The 25,493-nt window shown below is 32.7% G+C and overlaps 1 protein-coding gene, 3 long non-coding RNA genes and 1 pseudogene across 4 annotated transcripts; 1 reads left to right on the top strand and 4 right to left on the bottom strand.

Moving 5' to 3' along the window:
• Positions 1-3,212: 3,212 nt before the first annotated feature.
• On the bottom strand, positions 3,213-7,284 carry LOC140832076 (uncharacterized). Its single transcript, XM_073195876.1, has 4 exons — positions 6,922-7,284; positions 5,014-5,163; positions 4,691-4,762; positions 3,213-3,896 (listed from the first exon to the last, which is right to left on the bottom strand). Exons 1-4 carry the CDS (start codon positions 7,123-7,125, stop codon positions 3,228-3,230), a joined length of 1,095 nt encoding a protein of 364 aa, XP_073051977.1. The 5' UTR covers positions 7,126-7,284; the 3' UTR covers positions 3,213-3,227.
• Positions 7,285-9,227: 1,943 nt separating this feature from the next.
• Positions 9,228-10,417, top strand: LOC140831560 (uncharacterized). Its single transcript, XR_012117898.1, has 2 exons — positions 9,228-9,796; positions 9,866-10,417. It is a non-coding gene; the product is annotated as an uncharacterized lncRNA (long non-coding RNA).
• A 544-nt stretch (positions 10,418-10,961) lies between these two features.
• On the bottom strand, positions 10,962-11,613 carry LOC140831559 (uncharacterized). Its single transcript, XR_012117897.1, has 3 exons — positions 11,405-11,613; positions 11,247-11,319; positions 10,962-11,156 (listed from the first exon to the last, which is right to left on the bottom strand). It is a non-coding gene; the product is annotated as an uncharacterized lncRNA (long non-coding RNA).
• A 1,866-nt stretch (positions 11,614-13,479) lies between these two features.
• LOC140831558 (uncharacterized) lies at positions 13,480-16,468 on the bottom strand. Its single transcript, XR_012117896.1, has 4 exons — positions 16,174-16,468; positions 15,942-16,082; positions 14,385-15,310; positions 13,480-13,723 (listed from the first exon to the last, which is right to left on the bottom strand). It is a non-coding gene; the product is annotated as an uncharacterized lncRNA (long non-coding RNA).
• Positions 16,469-18,337: 1,869 nt separating this feature from the next.
• LOC140831849 (dirigent protein-like) lies at positions 18,338-19,728 on the bottom strand (annotated as a pseudogene).
• Between the last annotated feature and the right edge of the window lie 5,765 nt (positions 19,729-25,493).

Genomic DNA, 25,493 nt, shown 5'->3' with positions numbered 1-25,493 from the left:
GATACTCAACCGGTGATCGATCCGGTTTGGTTTGATGATGATGACTCAAACAACCAAGATAGTGAGAATGAGTTGGATAAGACTGAAAATCTAGAGTTGTTTGATCCTTCGCTGGTAAATGAGCCTCAGTCGGAAGAGATTTTTGAAGAATTTTCTGATAAAGGAGTGCCGACACTATTTTTCTCATCTCATGCCGATTATTCAGAGTTGTGTGTTGTTGAGGTGACGAGCTTAATGTGCCTATATCTAGCCAGACTTGAGGGCATTTGGAATCCAGACACAGATGTGGTGTCATATGACACTTACTTTGGGCATCAGCCGCTCTTTGATAAGGACTTCGGAGGGTCAAGCCGACGACTAGAAATCAGGCGCTACTTGGGAGGCAACCCAAGCGTTTTATATTTTAGTTATTTATTTTCATTTTAGTTGTTGCATTGAGTCCCGGTTTCGTGGTTATTTGATTTTGCTCAATTTCTTTTGTGCCAGGTGAGCATACTGGAGGACGTGGGAGATTGATGGCCTTAGGAGCTCGTACAATAGGAGATGATTGATGTCTACAACTACTACAATATAATCAACCAGGGGAGTTTTTATTTTATTTTTATTAAATTATTAATTATTAGTAATTTTTTTTTTATGCATACATTTAGTTGTTTGGTTTTATCTATCTATTTAATTTTTCTATGTCGTCTAGTGCAATGGGGACATTGCATGACTTTAGTATGAGGGGGTGGGGTAGGTATTTTCTTTTAGTTATTTGGTATCATTTAAAAAAAAAATAAAAAAAAAATTGGATGATGAAATTTGGCCAATGATGAATGCGAATTGATGATAAACATGCTCACTGATCTTGTTTCTTCATTAAGTTTTAGACACCCCTGTTGTTGAAGCATGAAATTTTTGCTTGAATGTTGAATATTTTTAAACACATGTTGTAACTAGTGAATTTTGTGAATAGTAGTGCAATTTTGAATTTTTGTGGGGAATTTGAGAAGCATGAGGTGTGAGTTGAACTTGAGTGCATGTCTATGAAATGAGTTACTAACCAGTGGCACAATAATGAATTAGACAATTTTTTTTATGGATTTGAATATGCAGTACATAGTGAAAATTGTGCACTTAAAAAAAAAAAATTTTTTTTCTTGTAAAAAGGAACTATTGAAAAAAAAAAAAAAAAAAAGAAAGGGAGATGTAAGGTGAGGGGGAGCCAAATAAAGGAATGAAATCCTATTCCTAGGCTAAAAAGTTGGAGATGTAAGGAGACGAGGAATGTCGGATAAAAAAAAAAATCTGACAAGTGCATAATGAAAATGAGCTGTGTATTCCCGTCTTTTAATCAATTGACTATACTCTGATAATAAGTGAATCTTAATGTGCAAATATGAAGTCCTAATTAGTTGTACTTACTGGTTAGCAATGAGTGGAGACTGGAGCATGAAAGTGAACTTGCATTTAACATGTAAATCGAGTTATCTTGCAAATTTCAGGAATGAATCTACTTGAAAGACACGATACTGGAAACAACATTGCACTCACACACGTTCACGTTCAACGCATAAAAATTAGTGTGGAAATTTCAAGGGGTGTGCGATGACTTGTGTTGTACATTGATCAATGGAAAATATACTTAAGATTTGTTGATGCAGGAGTTGAGCCATTACATATCATTGAATTAGTTTTCATTTTATTTTATTTATTTGATTTTTGTTTTTGTTTTTAGTTTTTGTTGTGTCTTGTCACCTATTTTGCTCGAGGGCGAGCAAAAGGTTAGTACGAGGGGGTTGATAGAACTCGTTTTTACGTGTTTTTAGTGTTAGTTTTGAGTCGCATTCATGCATCATATTAGTTTGTTTTAGTTTAATTTAGCATTCATTTAGCATTATTTAGCATTTGGCTGATCTCGTGTATTTTGTGGTTGTTTTGTAGGAATTTGACCAAAAAGGGGGATTTTATATGCAGAGCAGCGAGAATGCCTCGCTAGGGCGGTCAAAAGTGACCGCCCCAGCGAGCATTTTAATCCAGCCGAGGAGTATTTGCGCAAACCTCTCGCTAGGGCGGTCAAAAGTGACCGCCCCAGCGAGACCAAAGACGCGGCCAAGGATTTTTATTCGAGAACCACTCGCCCCAGCGGCCAAAAGTGGCCGCCCTAGCGAGCGACGAAATCCGAGAAGATTTGTTTACAAATTTTATGGACTCTATAAAACCACCTAACCTAATACACGAGAGGAGGCGCCGCGATTTGGAAGGGAGAGCACTGTAGCAGGCGATAGCTCAACGGAACCGGAACAAGAACTCAACAGCGTTTTCTCTTTACTCTTTTATTATAGTTAGGATTTAGGGGATCCGACCCCGAACCGTTGTTTGATTATTTAATTCTCGACTTTTGATTCATTCTTGATTGTGCTATTATTTTACTTTGAATTGTTAAAGCCTAGCTAACTTTAATAATATCTAATATTGTGGGTGAGTTCGAGAGAATAACTTGCGATAGGAACAAGTAGCATAATCCGTGGATCTACAATTTACATAGAGATATGAAGTTGGATACACGTTGGTAGTCATAGTCCAGTAGAGCGAAAACTAAGGGATTTCATAGATCGACATGCAATTCACCGTTAGTAAATAATAAAAGAGATTTTATTATTCTTTCGTGTAGAATTAGTTTAGCATAGCTCGAGAGAGTATGTTAATTGCTTAGGAAATCCTGTCAAAAGCGTAAATCAGTGTCGATATTAATTAATTAAATTAACGACGGGTAGGTGAACCGAGATCCTAACACTCGCTTATTTATTATTTTAGTTTATATTATTTTTAATGTGTTTGTTTCAATCTAGTGTTTTAGTATTAATTTAGTTAATAAGTAATTCAATTGTCGTTTTAATTAATTAAAGAATTTAATTTAAAGTAAATTTGTCTAATCAATCTCTGTGGGATCGATACTCGTACTCTTATACGTTTTACTATAACTTGACATCGTGCACTTGCGATTATTTCGAGCCTGAATTTTTATTTATTTTTATTGGAGATTTTACTGTGCAAGTTTTGCTCGATCAGGCATCTTGATCATCATCATTTGCAAACGAGCTGATAAAATTTACAGTCAGCCATAGCCCAAGAATCGCCTCCATAACGGTTTGATGATCTGTTCTACATCTTTTCTCAAGGACCCCAGGCGAACGACTATGTAGAGTATGGATTAGTATATGAAACACAAAAAATCAGTTCTTTCATTTCATTAAATCCAGGAATACAAAGCCATTCCACAGACTGTGCAAGAGCATGGAGGGTAATAGATTTCTAGACCTCGTATAAGTTACACCCATCACAACCCCCAGAAATATTAGTGGCAACATTCTTTGAACGTTAAAATGTGCCAGAGCAAAGGCAACTGAACTGACTAAAATGGAGCACCAGACCGGCATGTATTTAGTCAAAGAAGGTAGAAGAAAGCCTCGAAAAATGATTTCTTCCCACAGAGGAGCACATACGACAAGTACTAGTGCATAAAGAGCCATTGCAATTGGATCACGTGCCATTATAGACCGCTCGACACTAGAGAGAGTGAGGGGAGTGGAAGGCAGAACTGGTAATAAATCAAGGTTGAACTGAGAGAGACGGTTCACTAATGGAAACATGGAGCACCCAAGCAAGACATCAAATAGCCATTTTCCTTTATGAGTAAATCTAAACCAATCCGATGATAGGGGACGGAATCGAGACAAAGAGCGGTAAAGTATTAAAATTCCAGCTAGGCCTTCGGTTATGTCTGTTAGAAGGCTGAACAAAGCTTGCCCTCTGAAGGTCAGTGATTCTTTGCTGAAGCCGGTAATATGTGCAGTAAATGGGATCATCCATGAACCAATGAACCAGAATGACATAATCCAAAGGAGTGTAACCTGCATCACCAGAAAGTTTCACTACATTGTTCTAATTCTAAACGAAACACTGTCCAAAATACATATTATATTATGAATCCTCAACCACTACAACTAAATTGGCGTAAATTTATGATTCTATAATCAACTGCTAAAGAAACCTTGTCGATCGAGGAGACAGAAGTCATGATACGAGAATCCAATAGCATCTCTGTCAAACCAACTATAAGTTATTTACTAAGAGAAAGATTGTGAAGAAGAAAGCTTCAATAAATAATCGATCACTCCAATTTTTGTATAGAAGTAAAATTTTATAAAGCGAAGTTCTTGGCAGGGGCTAACAAATTTTGTAAGCCTGTGCCGTATAATTATTAGGTTCTGTCAACAAACATTTATGTTTTGAATCATGGTGACAACCTTCATGAAAGTCCAAAGTATCAAAAGTTAGCTGTCACAATGCATATTTTTGCAACCAATGGAAAAGAATAAAGATACAGATGTCACAATTAATAAAGTTTCTACTCAAATGGAAAAAATTACAAATTTACCGCATAAGATCATATTAATTGTATGTCATCCTTTCAGTTAGCCAACTAGTTCTTGTAAATAACAACGAAAGACACAACGAAGCCGATTATAAGTTAATAACCAAACGCAAGTATCACAATACATAGAGCTGATTTTTTTGCGTTGAAGACTTAATATTTATTGTAGCTGGGCACAGGCAAAGCAAACACAACTGCTATTTCTCCAAGATGAGATCATCACAAGCTTCAGGAGAAATTATTACATATTAGTGGAAAAGAGACCCTTACTTGAAGGATGGTCTCTGCAGTCCATGGTACAGTCCACCGTTTCCCAATCAATTTTAAGATTGCATCTACAGCCTGTAAAAAAACGACAAATCCATGGTGACACCCTTGTGATTTCATTTTCCTCTATATACTCATATAGCTAATCTGTTTGCTCCAGAACAATGAGAAATGGTAATTCATAATTGCCACGTCATGAGTACAGTAGGAATTTGGTAATTATATACTATTATTGTCCAAGTTCTTATGGCCCATGGTAAATCAGCAGCAACAGGAACCAGGTAGCAAACTTCAAGAAACACCAGGTAAAGGAAAGGCTTTCCTACCTCTCTAAAATTTGTTCCCCGATTTCTTTTCTCAATATTTGGTTTGCTAATTTCTGACTTCTCTGACTCCTGTAAGATTTTCTCACCAGAATCAGAGTTTGGGGAGCCAGAAAAAAATTCTTCATGCCGAAAGCACCGGATTTTCCACTTCTGTGTACAAAATAACCAATTAGAACACTGTATGAAAATGCCAGTGATATTTGTACATACACTTCATACTTGAGCATTGCATTGTAGCATAGCAGCATACATATGATACTCATGTGAAACGAAAAATATAAAAAATTATGATCAGCAGGTGAGGCAAATAAAGAAAGCTTGAAAGTTCAGAATAATTAATAAGCTCCCATAAAGATGTTGACCCTTTTAGTCAATCAGGAAGATTAATAGTTTTTCCCCTCCTCAAAACTTATCCCATCTTTTTCTCAAGTTTAGTAGGGAAACCAATGTTCAAATACGTAGTAATCTTAGATCCCAAGGGACAGGTGTCTTCGCCTCTTGGGTTTTTGTCGTTGTTTAAGCTTTATTTAGAAACCTCAAACTAAGAACTAGCCTTAACTTTATAATTAGTTTTTCCTCACCACAAGTCCTATTCAGCATTCCATGTCTTATAAGACTCTATACGATCATGTATTCGCTACCTTGTGCCAGCTTTAGAATCAAAAGAATAATTCACAATTGCTATCCAGAATGTGTACATTACATAAAAACAGCCTCTTCTCTTCTCCTTCGGTTTTCTTCTCTCTTTCTCTCTCTCTCTATCTTAGTCCCTCAACTAATCGCAGATTTTGGGGAGGTTCCATCAATTTTACCCTTGTTTCCTTCACAACCAATTAAGAGAGCCATAATGAAACCTAAACAAGCCCAACCAATGCCCGATAGACAGTTTAACATCAATTACTGCAATAGCAAAGGAACAGAAATTTCTGTTGCCCTCAAAAACCTTTTTGAATTGTCAAACCTTTCCAACAAGAAACACAGTTTTAAAACTTCGAAGAGAATAAATGATTCCATATGGATAACAAACTGGAAATACAATGAATAAATATTACACATTAATTCCTTCCTATATTTCCCAAATTCGGGGATTAAACAACCAATTAACACAATACATTCTAATTTATTGGCTATGCTGGAGAGCATGGATGAGTGTATGCTGGTAAGGAGTTACAGATATAATATCCTGCTTTCGAAGCATATTGAAGATTGTCAACGCCCATAATAATGGGAAAGACGTGCTCACAATCTTGTAGATATATGAGGAAAGTAAATATGCCGAGAAAAACCATTGCAAAATGAATAAAATTCATTTGTGTCCGCTAATATCTTTGAAGGATATATCATCCGCACATAAACCCAACAGGAAAAATTTCCTGTTAGCTGATACGTCTGCAAGCTGATGCACAACATACTTCACTTGAATAACAGTAAAGAAAATCTTAGTGTTCAAGACACCCCATATCTGCAGACGTTGATTTAAACGAACAAAAGTAATATTTAACTACCATGCGATTTGTGATTTAAAAAATCGACAATTATGTATGATCTATCACCGGGTTTCAAGAGCTAATATCTATCCAAATTATACATAAAAAAATATATAGCAACCTAAACCCAGTTCATAAGTACATTCTTATTCGAGATCAAAGACCACCAACACATTCATACTCTAGCAATTTTGAAAACTTAAAAAATTTCACGGCAAATATAAAGCTATCAATTAATAATAGCCTAAAAAAACAGTAAAAATAAAAACATAAATAAATTAGTATTTGGCTAAAAAATCTCAGCTCATATCGGAACTTAAAATTTTAATTTCACACATCTGAAATCCATCATACACAGATAAATCATTGGGCAAACACAGTAAAGTAAAGGTTGCATCTTCACAATTATCAAATAATTCACCTTGGTTGGGAACCTGCGATGAGTTTCCGACACAGGAAAGCTGAACGAATGAGGCAAAACCGATTTGGGCGCGAATTTCAAAGCTCTAAATCTATGGCTCGAAGTCGAAAGTATGGGCCTTTGCAGCAAAGATTGGTAGCTCAGCATCAGATTACACTCGGGCTGATCCCTAAATTTCGGGGCTGATGGGTTGATGGAAATCATAGATTTTAAGCATTTTACACATGAGAGAACCCTAGTTTTGATTCAATTTTGTTTCAAGCTCTGTCTCGGCGTCTTCCCTTGACTTTTTCTTTCGCGAGTCGAAGAGAGAATCTGTTGGATTCTTCTTTCGGATCAATGGTTAGAAGAGAGAGATCCACATTTTTTTTTACGAATCATATATTTATTTATTTCTAATTTTAAATTGGGATTATTTCTCATCTCCAAGTTTCCTCAGCCGCTAGGAACTTTTTTAAAAAGAAAAAAAAAAAAAACTCAACCCCCTTATATATTAATTTTGACAAAAAAATAGCTAATAATCCTATTTTTATATCTATATATAAATCAGAAAAGAAATTAATTAAATATAATTATATGACAAAAACTTGTTTAAGACGATCTCACATGTCGTATTTTGTGATATGAGACTCTTATTTGAGTCATCTATGAAAAAATATTACATTTTATGCTAAGAATATTACTTTTTATTGTGAATATCGTTACTGTTGACCCATCTCACAGATAAAGATTCGTGAGACCGTCTAACAAGAGATCTACTCTAATTGTATTATGTTCGACTCAAATTTGTTATTCCATATAATAAAAGTGGAATTTATTAAAACTATAAAACTGGAACATTTGGAATTTGAATTTGAGATTCTGCTAAATTTGAACATTTACTCACGAATTTTCCTAAATGATGAAAAAGAAACTTTTTGAGTCGATCAGAAAAAAAAACGATGACAATGCATGATTCAAACTTGAATTTACTACTTGAATCAAGACCAAAACAGTTTAAATCGAGGTGAACTATTCATTCAAACCACTAGCTAATACATAAGAACTATCTTATATCCAATTTTGACGAGTCGTGAAAGATTTTTCGGGATATGATGGACCAGCCATGTCTATGCTACTAGTGGCTCATGAGCAATACAAAGGCCAGAAGCCCCTCTTGCGTCCTTCAGACACCCCTGAAACTGGCACTGTTTAGTAGTATAATTAAGCTTTTGTTGTGAGCGTGTTGTCCCGGATAACTGAGCGTATTGGTGCTGTTAAACTTGAGAAGAGATCACACCCCATAGGCTGATTGAAAAAAAAGTAAGTGTTCTCCATGTTCTGTGGACAAAACAAAAATAACTTCTGCTTCATCTGTCCTCAAAGCTCCATCAGCAGGAACCACATCTGATCCATTTTTTTGTGCAGGGGAGTTTTGATGAACAGTTGTAACATCAGATACAGAAAGCCCGATGGAGAGGCTCAACCACAGATCAATCTTAGGCCACACATGCATCCATCGATTTATAATTAGAGTTGGCAGATTTGGAAAGCTCTGGTGATTTTTCCCCGCCATGATAAAGAGTGAAGTCGAGTTATTTAAGGCACAAAACACACTAAAACATTAGGTGTTTTAGGTCATAAAGTGCAAGGCGAAGCGCAATCTTTATTGAATACTTATATGATTTTTTTAAATATGCAAGTATGGAACAATATTTATTTTATTACAAAATAATTAAATAAAAATTTAAAACACATAATAAATATTTTAATTTAAACACACAATAACAAAATATTGGCAAAGTGTATCATAATTATGTTTTGTAGATTTAAATATTTAAATTTAAGAGTAAAAGTTGTGTACAATATTAATTATTCATAATAGAAACAACGTTTTAGGAAATATAAATATTTCAGAAAATAAATATTCCTTAAAAATTAATGAGATTGATAACAATAAAAAAAATATCCAAACATGTCACAATAAATTTCAATAAATTGTTTTAAAAATAAATATTTTACAAAATAAATATTTCATCAAACATCGTCATTTATGAATAAATTCATAAAATTGAAAGTCAGCTTGCAAAAAATTTAAAGTATACTTAATACAACAAATAAGCAACTGTTTAAAAAATATAATATTTTACAAAATAATTAAATATTATACGAAGAAAGTTTATGATATCGATATACAATAAAAAAATTCAAACATATAATATCAAAAATTTAGCTAATATTTCTCAATTCTATATATAAAAAAAGTATTTTTTAAAAAAATCGAAACCAAAAACCCCCCAACCGGGTTAATACCCATTTTCGTCCTTCTAGTTCATCACTTATCCCATTTTAGTCCTTAATCATTGTTGACTGCTTATTTAGTACTTAATGTATTTAAATTGATCCGGAATTGGTCCCTGCCGTCACGAAGTCGTTAGTATTAACGTTGACCAGAGCATGTGCTTCTCACGTGATCTTGTTTTTGTATGCCAGTCGATTTCTCCCCAAATCAGACTTCCCATTCTCACGAAAGACCTAAATCCCCAAATCAAGGAATCGTAATTCGAAAGCCACGTCGAAGAGGAAGAAAAATCTGCAATTCCAGATTCGATATACTACTACATCTGCAATGGTGATGGCTTTTCATATTTTTTAATTTTTCTGCTGTCGGTTCGCGATTAATGTGTTTGTAGGTGTTAGATTTTGTGATATTTTTTGTCATTTTGAAGTTGATATTATTTGATCTTTAATCGTTCATGGAATATTTACGTATGTACTGTTTTAGATTACTGTGAGGGAAATTGGGTTAGTGTGTATTTCGAAGTTGGGTTAGTGTGTATTCGAATTACTCTAAGCATTGTGATGTATTCGAATTTCTGCAGCAGAGTAATAGCATGTTTAATGTTTTAGTGTGTATTTTTGTATGCAAATTCTTTTGAAATTTTGAAATTCTTATATATTGTAGGGAAAAACATATGTTGTATTTGTTGGAAGAAAACCCGGTGTTTACGACACTTGGGAGGAGGCTCAGTTTCAAGTGAGTAAATACAGTGGAGCTTGTCACAAATCCTATTGCAGTAGACAAGCGGCTTTGAAATCGTACGATGATTATATGAAGAAACAATCTGTTGCAGCTACTTCTTATAATTGTAGCGAGGCAAAATGTTCAGGCTCGACATCTGATGGAAGTTCGAGTAAAAAAACAAAAGAGTATGAAAGAGTAGCCCATTTAGTAGCTGCTAAAATGGAATTGGAACAACAAAGTCGCCAAAATGCACTGAAAATGGAAGAAATATCTACGGAACTCAAAGAAATAATGGAGTCTCTACACCTTGGTGGCGCATCTAAGTGAGGAAAGGGAAGAAGAGGAAGAGAGTGATGATGTATGTGTCGCATCTATCGTTTTGTATTATGTTGCACTTTATTTAAAACTTAATGTTTTTCAGGATTGTGTGATTTGAATTATGGATGCACTGCTTGTGTAAGACAATGACTTGAGTAAGATGTTTAATATTCATCTTGTGTCCAGTTATCATTTTCCTATTCTGTCCAATTGATCATTTTCCTATTGAGTAAAATATGTACTGGAACCTTTCAAGATAAAAGAATCATTCTTTGGTTGTTTAGCACAATTAAACGGTGACATTTGAATACAATATGAAGATGCACGAAATAAAAAATACAACCAATTCCACAACCATTAAAATCCAACGTCAAATAACAAATATGTCCACAACCATTAATTAAAATCCAACATGAAATAACAAATATGTCCGTACGCAATAAAATCCAACAAAACAACCAACTAGTTTGATCAACTTTTTTTCCTTCGGTCATCCACTAAAGCTCTCAAATTAGACACAGATACGAAGTTCCTTCCGCCTTTCACAATGACATGCGTTTGTTTGTTGAGTACTTTATGGACCTGAGAAGAAGATAAAAAACATTGACACATATCTAACTCACAAAAATAATAGTAACAGGTTCACTTGCACTTACATTAACAGAGGAGATATTGTTGGAGCTTCCATCGGTCAAATATGTACCGATTTTGTGCCAAAATCTGAACCTATCTTTGTCCATGCATCCTACTTCCTTAGCATATCCCCATAGTTCAATCAACCCTATCTTATCCATGTCCACAAAATCAAAGAATTCAGTACTCCCACCTTCGTACACTTTCGTCTTGCGATTGGTAACCATTGAACCATTGTAGTTCAATTTAATTGTAACAAGAGTGGGTTCTCTCATCCAACCTAACAAACATAATATTAACATCATGTAAATGTGATTAATCTTAAAAAAAATTATCCACAGAGTCATCACATTAAAAGATAAAACATTACCGTAATTCGGGGTGAATTCAAGCGAAAATTTACTTCTTCGAGCCATTACAGCCTACCACTTTAGCGAATGTACCTATAATTTATTTTGAAAAAAATCAGCTAACTTGAAAAGTTTGAGTCAGAAAACAGAAGAAATAAATCAAGGACAGCTTGCTTACCAATTACACGAAGAATGCTTTCATTTCGGGGTGAAAGATTGCCATTACCGTCTCCAAGCATTCGCACTTCCCTTTACTGCCATCGTTTTATTTGGGGATTTAGTGTTGGCGTAGGGGTAATGGCAAGTACACTGATTTGGGGAGGAAACCTTGATTTGGGGATTTAGGTCTTTCGTGAGGATGGGAAGTCTGATTTGGGGAGAAATCGACTGGCATACAAAAACAAGATCACGTGAGAAGCACATGCTCTGGTCAACGTTAATACTAACGATTACGTGACGGCAGGGACCAATTCCGGATCAATTTAAATACATTAAGTACTAAATAAGCAGTCAACAATGATTAAGGACTAAAATGGGATAAGTGATGAACTAGAAGGACGAAAATGGGTATTAACACCCCCCCCCCCCAACCATATAAGTAAATTTTTCGGATTTGATTTCGGTCCAATTAGATTTGACCTGAACCCAAAAACCTTAACCATAACCTGATTTTTTTGTCAACTCAGGTTAGTTTTTGACATCCCTAGGTGCATTAATATATACTAGCCATCGAGGCACACGCGTTGCGTGTGTCATGAATATATTGAGCTAATGTATTAAACATTCATGATATTACAACATGACACTGAAACATTTTGTACGTGAATCATGAAAGGCAATGGATTGCGAATCTTAAATAAATCTGTCAAACTCAATTTGTTATCTTACATGATATAGGTTTTGATCATAAAAAATCTTATTCTTTTGAAGCCGTAATATTATCTCATGTGAAAAAATGATAAACATGAAGGTAAAACTGTCATCTATAATATCTTGTTCAAGATTCTGACCCTGAGCCCACCAAGAATCACCTATAAAGTCTCCTGTTTCATAAGGATCATCGGAAAACAAAGGAAAATACGATATCGATTCCTCGATCCAGACGGAGATATGGCTCGGTATCGGCTTCTCCCCGTTCTTCATCATAAGGACAAATATCTGAGAGGAGAAATCTCAGCACAAAAGCAAAGAAATAATGGAGTAATACTTGGTTGAATTTTTATCACAAAAATGGTTAACGAAGTTATATAACACGACGACTTAAGGATAGATTACACCCAACTAAAAAAAAGAATAATTTGTATACACCAAACATGAGGAAAAAGATATGAAAAATGTAGTCAATAAATTTTATTTATTGAAGAAATTACAGAATAAATAAATATGTAAGGTAAACACCTACTCTAAAAGTCCATTATTACCAAGTAAAAGATTTCAAACTACATTTTGATTTTTTATAATTTAACCTTACATTGGGGATATATAATTCCAAATGTTGTAAAAAAGACTTACGATTTTCACCAATGTTATGAGTTGAATCTTGAATCATTGTATTTGGTGCAACAAAATCACTACTACCAAGATTAGACTCGTCTGGAATTGATGATCTTTCGTTATGTTGGCTCACTCGATAATTTGTACGACGGCGAGCCAATTCCATGTTCCTTGCATCCTCATTCATTGATTGTTGTCTGATACGTTGAGTCAATCTCCAATTTGTTTGTTGATCTATTGAACAATATATTCATTTTGTAATTTTTTTTTTTTTTGCATCTAGCACACATTAAAAGTATCACTTTTAAACCATGTACATATTTTTTGAACTATGTATAATACCATGCTGGTTTGAAGTAGAAATGGATGAAGTAAATTCCATTCTTCTAAGTTGGTAATTTGACCGACGTCGAGCAAGGTAAGATTGTCGGCGTTGTTGGGTCATAGAATGTATCCTTTCACGTTCGTTATGCGTTAGCATTTGTCGCCTTTCGATGATGTAAGAACTGGAGTTAGAATTTGTCATGTCCTACATAGAATTATAGAGCAATAGTTAATGTACGTATGAAAGAAAAAAATAATAGTGGAATACACTTCAGTACAACAGCGAGAATGGAGTGGTTAATGATTATTTTTACATGTACGTCGTACATGGCAATGTTGTGAACTATTTGAGGCTATATTTTACCAATATATAATCGTTTTTGTCTAAATATGAAAGATATTAGAAATTATATATATTAATGCTATTGCATTATTATGATGATTGATAATGAATGAAATTGATTTTCAAAATAAAAATAATTTAATATTTTTTTTAAAATATTTCCACAATATAGTATTAAAATGTTTTCTTGAAATTTGGTATGACAAAATAACATATCTGTGAAGACCTTTGTTGTTGATTTGCGACGTCATTTTGGGTAGAAAGCATGTTATTGACATTGTTATCTGCTATATGATATCCCGAACTCGTGGCTTTCATTTTTCAATGTTTAGATATCTGCAAGAGACACTATCTTCTCGTTACATCAAATTCAACATGAAGCATAATATGTCACTAAATATGATAAATTTATTGGAAGTCGTGAAGAAATATTATTAGACAAAGCGTTAGGTTAAGTCTGAATGAGGCAACATTCAAACTATAATAAATTGTGAAGCAACTTTACTTTTTGCTAAAACTTATTTCATCAAAATAAAATCATAAGAATTCAGTTTCAAATAATTATTTTTCATTATTTTCAAACTATAATATGCATGTTGCTAAATGGAAGTAAAAGAAATCATGCAGTGTGATAACTCACTCTCATGCAAAGTAGCAAATTGAATAATAAACAAAAGAACAAAAACAAATGTTGTTAATTAATTATTAAATAAGTTGAATCAATTAATAAGTAAAAATTTGAAATCATAATCAATTCTTCATCGGCATAAAAAAAACCAAGACGATGGTGCTTAGAACAGAGAAATTTATATGAAATTTGAAATTGTATAGACATATGGCAATTTAAAGACACGTGTCCCAATGCATACGTCTGAACAAATCACCAACAAAAAGCCTGGAACAAATGACATAAAAATCATATGATACATGAATCAAAATGGCTTCAAACAAAATCATAAAATAGGAGATGAAGGGAATAATAAAAATAACGGGGTACCAAAGTTTCCACCACAAATGCTTATATTTCTAAAGTCAATCGTTTCCTTTGCAGGTATATATATTGGATCCACAGTCATTCTGCCTGGGTGGTTTGTCTTGCAAGCTCTGGAGGAAAACGAATATTGCTCTGAATTATTCGAAGGAAAATTTGAGAAATGGATCATCTAAATCAACAAAGGAATAAAAAATAATCATACAAATGATACTCCATTGATATATATGAATTTTAAACAACATTTTCATCGGCCATTGACTATCATATAATTGACTTCGGCGTTAAATAAAACTAAAACCACAACAAAAACAAATAAATTCAACCAAATATACCTCAAATCTAAATTAAAACCATCACATGCTTTCAAAAATAAGCCACCAGATGTAATGACGGGTATCATTCGGTGTATAGACCTTCCATTTTCAAATGTAATTACCGATTCAGAAGCAAACACAAATGGAGAATTAAAGCATGTAAGAACTCAAATGGAATTTTCCAAAGCAATTGAATTTTCCGAACAATTGAAATATTTCCCAAAACCCAAAACCGAAAACAAATGAATTTACCAAACCAAATTTGAATTTCTCGTAACAAATTTTGTTTTTGAAGCCCAAAAAAATGAGATTTACCTAAGCCCAAACTCTGGAATATGTAGTTGGATATGTTAATTCATTAAAAATTGAGTGAATCAGATGTTTTCAGAAATTTGGGTATAAAAAAATGTGTGAGAAATTTTTTGAAAAAACAATCAATTAGAAATTAATTCTGATCAAAGCTACTGATGAGCAACTTCTTTACTGTAAACATCCATACTTTACCCTTCATTGCATAATATTAATCAGAACATATTGAGAAACAGAACCTTGAATCGGTGGTCAGGTAAATCGACTTTACTGAGAAATCTAAGGGAGCCCCGATAGAGCAAAGATCTGTAAATTAGCAGAGATGAGAAAACACCGGGGAAAAAAATCGAAAAAGAAGGAAATATACGCAGAGTATCAAAAAATTTGGAAATTGAGAATAAAAAGTGGATTTAATTACATGAGTAGATTACTTGTAATGTTCCTTGCCTAGTTCCTAACCTCAAATAATTTTCAGTAAATTATAAATTACGGCAATTTGTATTGATTCTCAAACATAGATGGCATGTAAAACAGAAAAAATTAATAAAAAGTAGTTCGAGTCCAGTATGCGAAGCTAAAAAAATACAGGAATTTTCAATGACATTTGTTTCTTTAAATTACAGTAGTTTAGATATTTGTGTTTGAGATGAGGTTCCTAAATTTTATTTCAGGAATCTTCACAGAATTCTCCAACTTTCCATTGCTTTGTGCCATTTTTCTCTCTCTCTCTCTATCTTTGACAAAATATATTACGATGTGATTTATATAGAAATGGGGATATGAAGTCAACTTCAGAGAAACAACAAACCACTTTTAAAAAATGATCAATACAGCAAATCACGATTTTCGTAGAATACTCAATCCAAGCATCTACTGGCGTCCCATCGTTGAGGTTCAGATTGTTTTGCACAGAATTATCAATGAAAAATTCAATTACCGTAGGGAGTTGCAGCGGCGGTTGGGAGAAGATGAAGTTGTTTTGGAAGGGAAATGCCGGAAGCGGAGGGGAGTTCACCGACAAACTGATTATATCCAACCCCAAATGACTAAACAGAATGAATTCATCCGTAGATGATACCTGTAGTCAGAATCAAATTTACCAATACTCAAATGAAAACATTGTTGTAGAAATTAAGGCAAACCAAATAAGATTATTATTCCAAATGTACCGTAATCCGATCGTGAAGGCCAGGCTGCTGTATTTGTTGATCTTTGAACTACAATTTTTGTTGTCCTTCCGTAGATGTTAGTAGAATTTTTATGATTGAGAAACAGATTAACCTAGATCTGAAAAAATCAGAAAGGGGAGTGGAGTTTTAGGCGCTGTGTTCGTTTGGATTTGGGAGAGAAGAAGATATTGGGTGGAACGGTGAACAACGTGGAGAGGTAGAGTAAGGGTATATTAGGGAGTTCAAAAAACAGACCAAAACAGTTACTATAAGATCCTTAGCTTTAATAAATAGTAAAAGATACACAAAAATATTAATTAAATACATTAAAATGCTATAATATACGTATACAACATTAAATATTTGATTTTTTTGTGAATGAGAGAGAAGAATCTAAAAAACGTATTATAGTCAAAATTTTAAAACCTATTTTATATTTAGTTAATTAATTATGTGCTTCAGTCACATTCTCTATTGAATTTGAGGGATAAAACTTAAAATTATTGATTCGTCAAATTTTATAACATTACAAGAAAACACATGAAATTATATATCACTACAAGAAAAACAAAGATTAGAGACCGACATATCTCTGGAGTGAGAGGAAAGCGGGAGTTTAAAAGATATTTGGGTTTTATTAGAGACCACTTTCATATTTCAGTCTCAAATTAGAGACCGACAAAATATAACGGTCTCAACTTAGAGACCTAAATAAAATTCGGGTCTCCAATTCGTGAGTAAAATAAAAAATCGAGATAACAAAATAATATTAAATAAAAAACGTGACAAAAATAAATGTAGCGACAGATATTACAAACTTCGGTCTCAACTTAGAGACCAAAATAAATGTCGGTCTCTAATTCGATCACAAATCTCCGTTTCTTTTAGTGGGGTGTAATTCAATTCAGAGTTTTGATGACTTTTAATGACTTTTTTAAATGATAGACTTTTATGGATTTGATAAATTTTTATTGACTTTTATGGAATCTCACAGATTTATAAACAGATTTATGTAGATTTATGTAGACTTTTTTGCAAGATTTTTATAAACTTTTTTAGATTTTTTTTTATAGAATTTTATAAATTTTGTACTTAACTATAACATGTGATTTTTTATTAATTTCTTTGAACCAATAATTAATTGACATATATAACATATTCAATTTGAAATTATTTTTAATATTAATATTAATAAATAAATTTACTTATTTAAAAGGTAAATCGTTTAATCCTTACATGTATATATATATGTGGGTTTATATGTATGTTTGTAAATTTTTTAAAATACATCAATTGATTAACATGTAATCTTATTTTTAAATTGATAATATAAATGTAAAAATAATATTATTTATTATTGTGTGAATATAATTTTGTATAAAAATATCATAGCTTACATATTAATTAAAAATACGAAAATGAATTTAAAAAATCATTGTTGTTACGAAACTATTCAATTATTAAGAATTAAACAACATTTTTTTGATCATCTTTTATTATTATTGAATATTACATTAATTTGTATAAATCATAAATTAAAAATCACAAAATCAATTCTATAATTCAAAATTTCCCCGTGTTATTAAAATAAAAAATTATTAAATGAACAATCAGCCAAAAAATGAAAAATTTGAAAAAGAAAGATGAAAATATATATAGAGATACACTTCGAAAATTTGAGAGAGTAATAGAAATAGATGAGAGGAGAGAAGATATGAAGATATGTGATGTGAAGCGACAGAGAGAGAGTTAGAAGTTTTAAAAATCCATTCAAATCTTTGGGGTGAACCAAATACAATTTTTTACAATTTGTAGTTGTACCTTAGGCTTTAATGTTTGTATGTCAATGAATTCCATTGAGTTATTAAAAGTCTATGGAAAATTTGAATACCTGTAGACTTTTATAGAGTTTATAAAAGTCAATGTTGAATACCACTTGACTTTTTAAAACTCCATGAAAGTCTATTTTAAATACCACAAGACTTCTATAGAGTATGCAAAAATCTTGATTGAATACCTCTAGATTTTTAAAATCTACAAAAGTCATTAAAAGTCAATAAATTTCCCACGTTGAATACACCCCCCTTACAGTGTATTATACTTGCACTGTTTTTACCAACATTCATAGAGACTAGCCATGCTGTGAATATATCTTTCTTATCGTTTAAGTATTCAGTGTTGCCACCCCTTTCGTCATGAAGAAATCACCGGTCCCACCAATGACCGAAATGTCCCTTGTCTTTCATCAGCGGATCGGCAACGGCAAAATTTATGGTACCTTTGGGTTCAGTCGAGTTGAAAACGAAAGAAAACCCTAGCCATGCTGTGAATATATCTTTCTTATCGTTTAAGTAGAATCCCTGAGCCCGACCAACCGGAGACGAATGGAAATTATTATCTAATGTGATAGGATCATCAAAAACAACCACGTTTCCAAAGTGATTCTGGCCCGCTAAAATGGTGGTGTTACCCCAAGCCGGTGTTCCTACAATGGTTGCCGTTGCATTCTTGGAGTTTTTCCCGTTGTAGATTTTGTCGTGGAAGTTGAAAGCCAGTTTCTTGCATAATTGGTGATGGTGCCGCCTCGTGGTTGGCTGGCTGTTTGTGACCGAGGAACCGAGTAGTAGGATGAAAATGGCCTTGAGAATGATCAGGTTTCTGGGCACTATATTTCAGCCATGGATGGTGTGGCGGTGGAGGGGGTTCAGAGGAATATAGTAAGATATGAATATTGATTGGCTTAAAGTAGGATGGTGAAATAGTAGGTCATAATGTTTTTTTTTTAAATGTAGTTACTTATTAAAATGTGTTACTAGAGTCGTGGTGCATGACTTTCAAGGCAACTTAGGGCGACTTAAGTGATTGAAAAGGTTTCGTGATTAATGTTCTATACAAAAAAAAATGGAAGATAAAAGACATTCATTCAATAATAAAATGAGCAAACTACAGACTCATAAGATCACCAATACATGTTGATGTCTCTAACCAAACAAAAGGACTAGCATAAAAACGAGAATATATTCTTAGCTAACACATGTGCAATCTCGTTTGTTTGTCTACGAGTAAAATGAATCGAGAAACTTGAGTTTGCAAGTACAATGTCTCTACAATCTTTTTATACGGAATTTTGTCCTACGAATCTTGTAATTTAAGAATGATCGATTCATCATTGCATTTTGTATCAGATAATTGATTAGGTACCTGATGGGTAATGATAATGAGGTTCAAATTAATTATAAAAGTCCAAGCCCACTATATTAAAAGCCCAAGCCCACTTTACACTCTCCAAAAAAAATCTATAAATAGGAGAGTATTCTCATTATTCGAGAGGATGGGTTGGATATTGAAACATTTTAGCTCTCCATTACGATCTAGAAGTTATTTCCTGACTTGAGCGTCGGAGTATCTACCCCGGCGCCTCTGACGTTTTGTTTGTGACGCAGGTGATAGCCCACAAATATTTCTCTCCATCAGTTACTTGGAAGACCCGATTACGAACCAGTAGAGTAGTTCGGATAATCATAATCTTTTTGCTACATCAGTACCCAAATCCATTAAGGCTCCATTTGGTACGTGTGATAGGATAAGTAAATGATTAATAATTAGAGTGATTAAAAAATGAGACATATGGATTAATAGTATGGTGTGATAAATAACATGATGTTTGGTATGATTTTAAATGATGGATTAATTTTGTAAATTTTATTGTAATGACCAAAATGCCCCAAATGCTAATTGAATATATATTCTTAAAATAATTGGATAGATAATTAAATATTTATAATTATAATTTACATTTATTAAAATTAATTTAAATATATTTATTAGAAATAAATTTTTAAATATGCATTTACTTTAATAATTAAAATAGTAATAATATTTTAAATATTAATTTTATTGTTAAATAAATTTTAGTGATAATTACAATATTATTGTTTTTTAAAATAATTGAAAATAATAAAAATATATGAAATTAATTTATAAAAAAATATAATATAAATTTAAATATTATATTAATTATTAAATTTTCACTAATTTAATTTTCATATTATATTGAAGAAGACAAGGGTATTATGGTCAATATATAATCTTATCATGATGACTATTCAAGAATTATACATTATCACACATTTGAGGAGGGATATTTAATCACCCAAATAACATGATTAGTGAAGGCTTTCAATCATAATCAAGGGCTTGAAGACTAAATAAAAAACGAACCAAACACAAGATAAGGAATGATTATTTAATAATCATTCCTTTATCATGACTACCAAACATAGCCTAAGTACTCTACTTAACCTGCAGCTGCTTTTAAAAGTGGTTGCTTAAAATTAGTTCAAACTTCAATGTTCACATGCGGGAGAACATCAAACGTGAGAGCTATATATCATGGGATGTGATGGCACAATATTACAATTTAAAATTATATGTTTTGATATATCAATACACTATAGGAAACTACATTTTGTATCATGTAAATTGCATGAATGTTTTTAATTTGAATGTGTTATCGGTTAATTTAGGATCTTAATATACTAGTTTGCACTTATTTTGGTTTTTGTCCTTTTTTATCGGAGTTAGTGTTAACATGATGTCGAAAAATGATAATGTGTCACCGAAAATTGATACATGACCACTGAAATTGCCGAGTTATCTCATATCACGTTAGCAATCTGGTGAATAATAACTAAAATTCTAAAAAAAAATTATGCAGGTGAACTAAAATTGAAATTGACCGACAAGATGATCAAAATTAACAAAAATCGTAATTATAAGACAGAAAATAAATAACTCTCATATTCAATGTCACGGGAATTAGGATTTGATCTCACAACCAGTCAACCACCACTGTATAAGAATGCGATATATTGATTAGCTCATCGTGGTGTGACACAGACACATTACATTTTACCCGAAATATACATTTGAAATGTGCTGATATGATATTGCCTCAAGTCCACTTGCTACAACTTTAGCTGTTCGACCAAATAAAGCTAAGTAAAGTAAATATGGTATGTGAAAGATGTTCAAAATTTTATGGAAAGTTAATTATACAGTATGAAATTTATTTATTTTATCAATAGTAATTGATTGGTTAATTATACCTACGATCATGTCAAATCTTCACCAACCAATTTTCGATGGACGAAGTAATATATCCACGTACGTACTAATTTTTCCAAACCAAATTGAATTATTATGCAAAAGAATCGACAATTACATACCAAACGATTCACGTGTTAATTATAGCTTCAAATAAATAAAGAGGGTCAATGACTTGTAGTTTATCTGACACCAAGGTCCCAAACTTGATCGTGTAAATTGACATGTTCTTTATTTTAATCATATAACTTGTTGGAGTTTTCTTCACATTCAGTAACTTATATTTTTTTGGGTTTTGGTTCTTTTTTATTGAAATGACTAAATCTATAAATATTGTTTATTTGAAATCTATGATCTCCTACGTGGCTCATGTGACGATAATAAGAAATATTATTTGTCGCTTTGATTTATTTTTCCTTTATTTTTCATCATATGAATTTTTTTAATATGTGTAATATAGCTTTATTTGTATCATGTGAGCCACATAAGAGAGAATCGATGTCAAATAAGTAATATTCGTTGAATTTAATGATTTCAAAAAAAAAAAAGACCAAATTCAAAAAACAATTCAGAGTTATTGTATGAAAACCAAACACTATGCAAATTGAGTGAGTCTCATGTGAGACCGTCTCACGGATCATAATCTGTGAGACGGGTCAACAATATCCATATTCACCATAAAAAATAGTATTCTTAGCATAAAAAGTAATACTCTTTTATGGGTGACCCAAATAAGGATCCGTCTCACAAATAATACCCGTGAAACCGTCTCACATAAGTTTTTGCCATGCAAATTATGTGACCAAAATCCTAATTTTCCGTATAATCAGGCATCCCATCCAAGATCATCTCAAATCTTTTCTTCACTTTTCATTGAGCTATTACAACAAGAAAACATACATATACAAAGACCAAAAAATCTGAAATTAGAGGTGACCTGAGAGAAGATGAGAAGAGGAAACACATGTCAAAGACGTTGAATATTTTCTTTTAATGTTATATTCATCTATAAAGACACATTCGAGTTAATCAATCCACTTTGAACAAAAGCAAGTCATTGCAAATCATATCCCCCTTTCGATGTATTACACAAAAATCGAAAATTATTATTTTTTTTTCTTGGAATCTATTTTCCTTGAAGTACTGATCTGTTCAGCCAAAAATTGTTGATATGCAGGTCTCGGAATGGATATTACTGATGTGGTCGACGAAAAATTTAAAAAAAAAACATCCAATTGCTTATTGGACTAAGAACGAATGAAAATTTTCCATTCCAGTACTGTTTGGTTTTATAAATTTGTAACTTTGAACAAATTTATTGACTTCATAAGTTCCTGTTGATCTGGCGTTGCAACAGTGCCGCTGTATGAATGAATGGTAAAAATACGACAACTAAGAAGGGACCCCGCCTGCATCTGCCAGGAAAAATAAACCAAACGGGAGACTAGAAAGACTCATTCTAAGATTCTCATGATCTGAGATGGATTTCACTTCACAGGGTAAAAAGAAATTCTAATAAAGCTGCGACACGAAATATTAGAATTAGCTGGACTCAAGTGGGTGCGCAGTCGGATCCAAAAAATGAGACTAGGATAAAAATCGTCAAAAATGAAAATAGAATTTTATTATTAAATTTCAAGTTTGACCCCAAAAATGAAAAAACCTTTGAGTCCACCCCGTTTGATCCACCCTCAGGGTTTTGTGGTGCATCTACGTACCTTTCTTTCTTTCTTTCTTTCTTTCTTTCTTATTTCATTTTTGGGGATGAAAAACTGTGTAAATTTGAATGAAGTAGATCTAAGATGTGGATCCTGGTCAGAAACGCAGTTGAAACTTGAAACGAGACATCAAAAATGGGGGAGAGATATCGGTAATTGCACCGACCGGAAGACATGCCTGGGAACTTGTTGCTACCAATAAGCTGCAGGGCCCAAGATACCCACTTCACAATTTGTACTTTGAGTTCTTGATATTCACAAAAACCCTAGACTCGGTGGAGGGAATCCTCGTTATTTTCTGCACAAAAAAATCAAGGGTTTTTATTTTATATGACTAAGCATAGCATAATAAAATTATGCATTTTTTAATATCAATAACTTCGGTTCCAACCCTACTTATTTCCATAAACCATATGCTTAAACCCAAAGGCTACGGGCCAATATAATATTTATGGACAAGAACCAAAAAAATATTTAGAAATTTGAATTTATATGTTCTTTCACTTCACGTTTGCACCATGCTCTGTGTCTTCCTTTCTCACCCGAATTCTTCGATCCAGTTCTACTAAACCCTAGTAAATCATATTATAGTGGGGATTTGGAATGACCATCTTTATCTGTAAAATCAAGAATATATGATGATAAACTTAACCAAAATGAAACCTTTAAAGTAAAACCCAAAATCAAAGTAGCAAACTAAAAATACGATAAAATGCAATATAGCAAACTGAAAATATACTAAAAATACATTTTAATTAATGTGAACTAGGCAGTAGGATAAAATGGAATTAAAGGGAGCTCCCTTCAGTCCAAGAACAGGAAGCTTAAGATCCAGCTTGACTCCCGCTTCATTCACACAGTTACCGAGCAAAGACCATGGACTACTCGACATTTGAATGAATGAGTCGGCAGCAAATTGAACCCTACGGCATCCCACGTATGGACTGAAGAAAGCTCACTTTGGAATTAATTATATCATCTGTAGAAGAAAACGTACATATTGAACACTTTTGTACAAAAGCACTAATAGACATCTACACCATAAGCCAAAAAAAAAAAAGGAAGGACAGAAGTTGTTTTATGGATCTAGATCGAATATCAAACTAGACCCAGGAATTCGATCGAGAAAACTACTTAAATGCAATATGAAGAAGGATTTGTTGGGGAAACTTTGAAAGATACTATCTCCCAATTGTAAGAAGCTCATGAAATTTAGGGTGAAACACTGGCTTTTTATAGCTAAAGAAGCTTGGGGCAAGGTATATCATTAATTGTAGTTTATTTATAAATGGAAACAAGAAATCTGAAAGATAAGAGATTCATATTCTTCACTACTGTTAGTTTTCACTCCAATTTAATTGTCCACCGGTACTTTTTTTCTCAAATTAATCAATTAGAATACAAACGCCTTTAACATTTTGCTCGACTAATTAATCTTAGAGTGAGTCTGTGAGACCGTCTCACGGATCTTAATCTGTGAGACGGGTCAACCCTACCAATATTCACAATAAAAAGTAATACTTCTTAGCATAAAAAGTAACATTTTTTCATGGATGACCCAAATAAGATATTCGTCTCACAAATACGACCCGTGAGACCGTCTCACACAAGTTTTTGCCTTAATCTTATTCCGCTCGATTATAAGGTTAAGCTTGGAATGATGGAGATTTGAAGAGGTGAATTTGATTAGTGATAGATTTCAAGCAACACCCATTTCATGAGGTGTATCTGAGATACATCGCGCTTATTTTTTGAATTGCATAATTTGAGATGAAGCATGTATTTGAAATTCATTTGAATTACATATTGTTAATTACCTAAACAAGTTAATTAATTTGAAATTCATAATCTCAAATCCAAGCTTAACTAATTGGATCTGATATTATTTTAAAAATCAGGATATTTATTTATAATAATAACAATTTAGAGGCGAAACGGTATTTATGTATATGTAGACGATGAAACTACACATTTAATACTGCTCTGAAAATAAAAAATTTTAGTAGATACTGCCCTAAAATGTTGAGCCAACAGTGATGTACTTGTAACTATATAAAATGTTGAGCCAACAGTGATGTACTTGTAACTATATATTAAAATTAGGAATATATATGTTTGTCTTCGCTCAATAAATTAAATTTTCGTATAATATTATTAAAAATTTCTGAAAAAAGCTCACACATTCCCTTAACAAAATGCTAAATTTATGAGAAGCAACTAGGCCCAATAATATATGAATAGATATTTTGTGAGACGGTTTCATGAATATTTATCTGTGAGACGGGTACCAATAATCACAATGAAAAATATTATTCTTAGCATAAAAAGCAATATTTTTTTATGGATGACTCAAATAAGAGATCTGTCTCACAAAATACGACCCGTGATATTGTCTCACATAAGTTTTTGTCATATTATATTATATTATATTATATACATACATGTTCAATCAGTGGAAAACTTTGGTACCCATCAGGGGCGGATCTAGGATGTGGG

The sequence above is a fragment of the Primulina eburnea genome, chromosome 5 (assembly GCF_022965805.1).
Source record: "Primulina eburnea isolate SZY01 chromosome 5, ASM2296580v1, whole genome shotgun sequence".
Lineage (NCBI taxonomy): Eukaryota > Viridiplantae > Streptophyta > Magnoliopsida > Lamiales > Gesneriaceae > Primulina > Primulina eburnea.
This window is presented reverse-complemented; position numbering and strand designations above follow the sequence as displayed.

Bases quoted from the DNA above. Each gene is read 5' to 3' on its own strand.
- LOC140832076 (XM_073195876.1), bottom strand. From the start codon at position 7,125: ATGATTTCCATCAACCCATCAGCCCCGAAATTTAGGGATCAGCCCGAG. The intron at 5,164-6,921 runs GTGAATTATTTG...TTTTGTACACAG, and splicing joins ATCGCAGGTTCCCAACCAAG to AAGTGGAAAATCCGGTGCTT. The intron at 3,897-4,690 runs GTAAGGGTCTCT...CTGGTGATGCAG, and splicing joins CTGCAGAGACCATCCTTCAA to GTTACACTCCTTTGGATTAT.